We start from the raw sequence: 7,390 nt of genomic DNA on the forward strand, positions 1-7,390 counted from the left end.
TATGTCTGAGTAATTAGTCAATATGACTAAATTTACTACATGGGTAAATTCATGAATGGAAAAACCACTGCTACTTAAAGCCTTTTTCTTTCACTGCCCTTGGGTCAATGTTTACTCATAATGACACCCCTGTAAACACTCCCCAAAAGTGTAACTGTTTACAGGAGTAGAAAGCCCAGTCATTGTCCCGCAAAGGTGCTGGTGGTTTTGAACTGCCGACCATGCAGATCACAGCCCAATGTGTGACCACTAGACCACCAGGGCTCCTTTTACAGGAGAAGAAAGTCCTTGCCAACTGGCGATGATTTTGTTTCTCAGGATATTTTTTGGCAATATTTGAGAACTTATTTCTTTTTCACATTTTCAGAGCAGCACTGATTCCTGGTCACAGAAGCCAAGGACGTTTGCAATGCATGCAGCAGCTCCATACAGCAAATAATGATCCAGTCTAAATGCCCATAATGTCGAGATTGAGCATCCCTGCTCCCGAGTCCACAGTTTTAATAGTCTACTGCTGGTCCCAGCCACTGCAGTGGACAGGATGGCAGAGATAATGCAGAACTAGCCCTGGCATTTCGAATGGTTCATTTTTACCACTATTGAATCTCAGACCTCTTTCTGTTGGAAATATGGAGTATACAGTATTATAACAATATATTATACTAGGCCTGAGAATCATCTGAGAATATCTGTAAAATAAAAATATTTGGTCTAGTCTCTCCCAAATGCTTACTGAATTAGTCTGGAATAAGTCTTGGGAGCCAGATAGCTTCAAAAAGCTGCCCAGGGCTTTTAATGTATAGTCAAGTCTTCAGAGATGCGTTGTGAAAAGGAGGAGACATATTGAAAGTACAGAACACTTGCCATTCTCTACTAAGATTATATTAAAATGGTGGTTGGTAATGGAGGGCTAGACTGTACTGATTATTGTACAATATTTATGGGGTCACCACAGATTGGAATCAACTCAATGAAATTTGTTTTTTTGTTGTCGTTGTTTGGTTTTGTTTTTGCTATTTTCAATTTCTTGGTACATCTGTCCACTCTTCTATCAGGCAGGTGGAATTATTGCCATTTTACAGATGATGGCATGTAAATATTGAAAGATGATAGAACTTGCTTAGAAGCACACAACTTGTGGTGACAGAGTTAACCGTTAAAGCTGCTCCTTCTGGGTGGGAAGTGGATGCTGTAAAGCGGTGGCGCATGCTCTACACCTGGAGAGCAGTCAGACCTAGAGGTTCCGATTCAGGTCGAGGGAAAACAGTACCTGGGGATCCGCCTTTCTAACACATTCGGACACAGTACTGCTGATCTTGCCAGTGCGGGAAACTCATTTTAAGACCCACTGTGAGTCGGCATCTACTCGACGGCAGGGAGTTAGTTTGCTGCTGATGTAGGACTGATTCCTTTCATATCAAGCTATCATTACTTCATTATATCATTTATCACCACCAGAAGAGCCTTTGTTGCATGGCATGGAAACACTGGATCTCTTTTTACCAAGGGGATGGGAAAAAAAAAGGGAATTTAAGTGCACAATGTGTATGCATCTATATGATTGAAGGAAAAATGTCTTTAAAATGTTTCCTCGCATTTTAGCAGATGCTGCATTGTTTAGTGGCTATGTCGTATCCAAAGGCAGAAACAAATTCCCTCCCGCTTCTTTGCCTGAGCAGCCTTTCACCCTCACTTAATGAAATGGAATGGTTGATGCCTTTAACTCGTCTTTCATGTAATCTCATTAATGCAGTCTGTTGGGATTCTAGCTGTGGAATAACACAGGGTAGTCGTCTGTCCTCCAGTGAAAAGAGTCCTATTTTTCAGTAGGACTTTTAATTGCTACGTCAAAATGTGTGAGAACGAGCTCAAAGCTAAAGCTGACGCCACAGGTGAGTTTTACATTTTCTTGTCTCTTGGGACGTGTAGCCTGGTTAGCTACCCTCCCGGCCAGAAAGCGAGTGTTTACAAACTCTCAGCAAAATAAACTGATAGCTAAGTATGGGGACAATACGATGTATTCTGACTTGCAGATGTATGTAATGAACAAGCCACCTCGTCGTAATTTTACACTGGAGAACCTATTTCAATATAAATACTAGCATATCCTGAGGTGAATTATCATATGCATAAATTTGAGATTAAATGAAGGCAATCATCTGGTGTATTACAGCAATGACAATATGAACATCCCTGTTGCAGTTTTGTAGTTTTGATTTTAATGATTGACAATAGTTATAGTCATTTTACTGTCCTAATTTTTTCAATCCACTTAGCTTATCAATATGTTTTGGCAAACATTTTCTCATAAGAAAGAAATATATTTTCAAAAAACTAGTCTGGTTGAATGAACATGAACAATGACATGATTATGATTGATTTTTTCATCTCATTTTTTAATAAGTTAATAGCAGTTTTATAAACACAACTTGTTCAATAGGATAGACAGTTTTTAAGTAATAAAATGCTAAACTAGTATCATTTCTCTGCTGTAGAGCAGTGAAAAATCATAAAAATGTACATGGATAGAAATATTTTCATTTTGAACCATAAAGGTAACAACTGTTTTCAATCAAACTACAACTATTTACATACTATATAAAATCAGAATTCTGTATCTCCACAATAATTAGAACTTTCCAGTGTTGCTTTTTCAGGAAGTAATAGATGTCTCCTCTAAATAGTTATTCATCTATTGCAGCATATGAAGTTCTTAAAGACTATCGACAAAGTAAGCCATTGAGAGCAGATTGTGGCTCTGACACCAATGGAGTCTTTAAACAATAATTCATCCTCACTGCTACCAGATTCACTCAGGATATCGTTGCTATTGTTATTTGGAAATTAATAACAATGGACATATTAGTGCCCATGTCTTAATCCTCTTTGGTTCTGAATGACCACTGGCAGGTACTCTCAGGTGACCAGCAGTGTTTCTTTCCCCCCTGATTTTGTGTTAAGAAAAAAGAAAACACAGTTACCTTCTACCTTCTCTGTAAAATTACATCAAATACAGTATTAGGTTTTAGGGGTTTTTGCACACACAGACGCACAAAACTTATTTTTTAAAATAAATGATATGAAAAAAACGTGTGTTTAAAGCTTCCAATGAGAAACAGATACTGGCTTTTTTCCCTCTTAAATTTCAATAATTTGTTTAAAGATCCTAAATTTGAGTTTAGACTTTCAGTGCGGAAGTAGGACTCTCAGCGCTGTGCTTAGCAATTTGTGTCTCACCCACATTTGCTTGTTTTGTTTGGCTTCTTTTCACTGTGGTTTGGGGGAAAGTTTACAAATCAAACTAGTTTTCTGTTCAACAATTCTTGCAGACTCCGTTTTATGACACTGATTACAGTCCCCACAATGCAACAGCCCTCCCCACTTCTTCCCTGGGCTTCCGGTTCCCTTTGTCCTTCTTTCCTGCCCTTGCAGCCTGTCCGAGTGTCCTTCTGTTAATGGTCTCCATCCCACCCTCTGAGGTCGATTGTTGGGAGGGGTGTGTTTCTCTCCGGTTTTGCTACTGTTCACCTTACAGATTTGTCTCCTGTTTTGCTGAAAGTTGAGCCAAGGGGTGAGGTTCTTTACAGGTCCGAAGGGTGTCTCAGGGGCATAATCCCATATCTTAATCAGACCAGTAAGGCGGGTCCTTTAAATAACTTTTGAGTTTTGTTCCACACTCTACTCCCACTCTATCCAGGACCTCCTATTGTGATACCAATTAGAGCAGTGGTTCTCAACCTTCCTAATGCCTTGACCCTTTAATACAGTTCCTCACGTTGTGGGGAACCCCAACCACAAAATTAACTCTTTTCATAAAATTATTGTCGCTGCTACTTCATAACGGTCATTTCGCTACTGATGTGAATCGTCATGTAAATATCTGTTATGCAGGATGTATTTGCATTGTTACAAATTGAACATCATTAAAGCATAGTGGTTAATCACAAAAACAATATGTAATTGTATATTGCAAAATATTTATTTCTAATGACAAATCATTGAAATTTTCTCTTGAAGCATGGTGTAGCATGGGTAACAAACAGTCTTCACGCCTGGTATTCGTATGAGAGCGAATCTGCATGTGGGCAGACCCGCCTGGAGACGGATAGAGGAACAGTGTCTTGGTTCCTAGGACCATTGGAAATATGTGTTTTACGATGGTCTTAGGCAACCCCTGTGAAAGGGTCATCAATCCTCCCCAAAAGGGGTCGTGACCCACAGGTTGAGAACCACTGAATTAGAGCAATAGGTAATACACGCCAGGTAGCCTTAAGGTTGTGGGGCCTAAGGTGTGTATGGTACCTTAGTCCTTGGGACTAATTGCTTCTTGGCTGTTCTTCACTCATTTTGCTCTCAAGGAGAGCTCCACCGTTATTCTGTAGATAGCACTATTCACAGCTTTTGAGACCCAGTCACTACTCACCAAGATAGGGTAGAGAGAGTTGTCTTTGTGGATTGCTGTGCTTCTTGACCTTGATGTCCACTGAGACGGTGGTCCTGAGTCCCAAAGGCCAGGGATGGGCTCCCTCACAGCATTTGATGATGGGAAAGATACTTTCCTAACTTTCCCCATGGGTCCTCTACTACACAATGCATAGATATTAGCCATGCTTATTCTTCTTGTATGTTTCCTCTAAAATACCTCTCCTCCTTAGGAGGAATTCAAACCTCTACACAAATGACCACAGAAAACCCTTTCTCCCTATGTATCCATTCCCCCTGATCACATAAAACTGCACTTGGAACAAAGTTACGTATAAGCAGCAGCTTGCCTTGGGATGGCCCTAACCATATCTACTCACATGTTATCAATGAGCCGTCAGACAATGGTTATGAATGGCCGTTTGTAGAAAACACAGTTCAATATGAGGGAACATGATAAAATGGGGTTTAAAAATCACAGTGTCTATGTTTAGTACTTTCTCAGTCTGGAGAGAGAGTGGTGTCTCTGGGCACAGGAAGGGTGGTCGTCATGGTCGATAGGACGCCCTCACCAGCTTACAGAAGCACTGAATAAAGCTGTTAGGGATTATGTGCAGCATGTTGAATCTGATGAGCTCAAAACTAAGATTGCACCGGTCCCATAATATTTGGGATTACACTGCTAATCTCTTTAGGGGAAAGTGTGCAGTATCAGCAAAACAGGGACTTCAGTCTTTGAGGAAAGTCTGCTCTAAGCTTTGGCCTCCGTCTCACATTGTGGTATTTATTATAAGGCGAAATGACAAGCGGGGGTTTCTAGAGCGGCACCCTAAATGATCATTTTACCCTTAAAATAATGTGCCGTTTACCCATGAGCACAATTACCTTTAATTCTGACAGACATCCTTCTAAAAAGCTACCGTCTTTTCCTGACCTCAGAATTCCGTCAGCACTCTTGCAATAAGAATCAAAGCATGTCTTCAATTCTATAATTTTACTTTTTTAATTTCAATAGCCAGTGCCGGTACAATGGTAACTGAATTAAAAATGGGATAGATCATATAATAATGTAATTCTCAATGCAGTAAGTGGCAATGTAAAAAAAAGCTGTTGTAAAGGGTACTACCTTTCTAATCGTCTCTTTTGTGACCTTGTCTGATGTGTAGAGCAGTCCAATAGACTTCTGTTTGTTGATCTTGCATCCTGCCACTCTGCCATATTCCTCTATTGCTTCCAACACTCCACTCGTGGAGTTTAAGGGCTCTTCGATATATAGAATCATATCGTCTGCGGATAATGATAATTTCGCCTCTTCCTTACCCAGATGAATACCTTTAATATCTTTCCTTTGTCTTATGTTGTTAGCTAGGACCCCCAGCATGATGTTAAATAGGAGTGGGGACAAGGGGCATCCTTGTCTGGTCCCCTTTTGCAGTGGAATTGTTTTCGTCTTTTCTCCATTAACTACCACGTTGGCTGTTGGTTTTTCATATATGGCTTGCATAATATTGAGGATTTTCCTTCTAGTCCCATCTTCTTGAGTGTCTGAAACAGGAATGCATGTTGGAGGTTGTCGAATGCTTTTTCCGCGTCTATCGATATTATCATGTGATTCTTATAATTTTTCCTGCCAATGTGGAGAATAATGCTGATGGTCTTTCGCATGTTGAATCATCCCTGCATCCCTGGTATGAATCCCACTTGGTCATGGTGAATTATTTTTTTTAATATGCTTTTGTATTCTATTGGCCAGTATTTTGTTAAGTATTTTTGCATCAATGTTCATTAGGGATATTGGTCTATAGTTCTCGATTCTTGTGGCATCTTGGCCCACTTTAGGTATCAAAGTTACGCTAGCTTCATAGAAAGAGTTTGGGAGTTTTCCATCTTTTTCTGTGTTCTGGAAGAGTTTGTGTAGGATTGCAGGCAGTTCTTCCTTGAATGCTTGGTAGAATTCTCCTGTGAAGCCATCTGGCCCCGGGGATTTTTTTGTTGGTAAGCCCTTTAGTCTGAAATGTTACTCCCATCATTGGGGTTTCCCTTTTCAGTCTTTACGTCACCAATTTTAAGTTTGTGTTGTCCCAATATGTTGACTGTTTGGAACCTTTCTTACTATTTTCCAAGACCCAGCTCAAAAGCCACCTCACGTGAACCCTGAACCTTCTCAGTTTCTCCCTGATGGAATGAAAGGCTTTGCTGCCAGGTTCAATTAAGGATCATCAGAGTCGTATAGATGAGTTATTTAGAACTGTTTCCCCACACTATCATTATATTATTTTCAAAGACTGAAACTTGGCTTTGCATGCATCTTCACCCTAAAGGAAATAAATGTTAGTTGAATTGAACTAGATAGCTTTTACAAGCACTCCTTTGAGTAGCCTCCATTGAGTAGGCCCACAAAATCTTCCTGAAGCCCCTTTGATTAATGCCCTTTTGTGCATTGTGAATTTTAACCTAGTAAAACCCTATTGTGTTCATCTTTCCAAAATAAGGCTTTTTGCTTTCTTTTTTTCCCCTCAAGCACATAGCCTCTACCTGTTCACTTAGCATCATCTGTGTGATCTGCACTATAGAGGTAATTCATCCTCTTACAGGCCACTTCACACACGTGACATTCCCGCTGAAAGCTTCAGCTACAGAGACCAGAGAAGGGGGCTCAAAAGGAATAAAGTATATATAAGGAATTTAAAACACAAGATTTATCCACTTGAACAAAGTAATTGTTGTCATCGTCAATGATTACCCAGGGATCTCAGAAAAGCATTTCTTAAACTTTATTAAAGTTTACATGAGAATCTTTTAAAAAAAGCAATTTTGACTCTATTCATCATGGTAAGGTCTGGTACTGTGCATTTTTAGCATCCTCCCTGAGATAGTTTATTGTGCCAGCCTGGCTGATAAACGCAGGTGGGATTGACTGAAGGGCAGAGAGATAAATGGCTTGGTGAGCCTTGCCTTTCTTGTCTCT

The 7,390-nt window shown here is 40.0% G+C and overlaps 1 protein-coding gene across 1 annotated transcript in view; it reads left to right on the plus strand.

Moving 5' to 3' along the window:
- Positions 1–1,852: 1,852 nt before the first annotated feature.
- RORB (RAR related orphan receptor B) overlaps positions 1,853–7,390 on the plus strand; it is a 93,252-nt gene continuing 87,714 nt past the window's right edge. Inside the window, exon 1 of the mRNA XM_045288527.1 lies at positions 1,853–1,892. Within this exon, the coding sequence (XP_045144462.1) occupies positions 1,853–1,892 (40 nt within the window). The remainder of the gene's footprint in view (positions 1,893–7,390) is intronic.

This window comes from Echinops telfairi, unplaced genomic scaffold (assembly GCF_000313985.2).
Source record: "Echinops telfairi isolate 266 unplaced genomic scaffold, ASM31398v2 ScPeMD7_22;HRSCAF=79, whole genome shotgun sequence".
Lineage (NCBI taxonomy): Eukaryota > Metazoa > Chordata > Mammalia > Afrosoricida > Tenrecidae > Echinops > Echinops telfairi.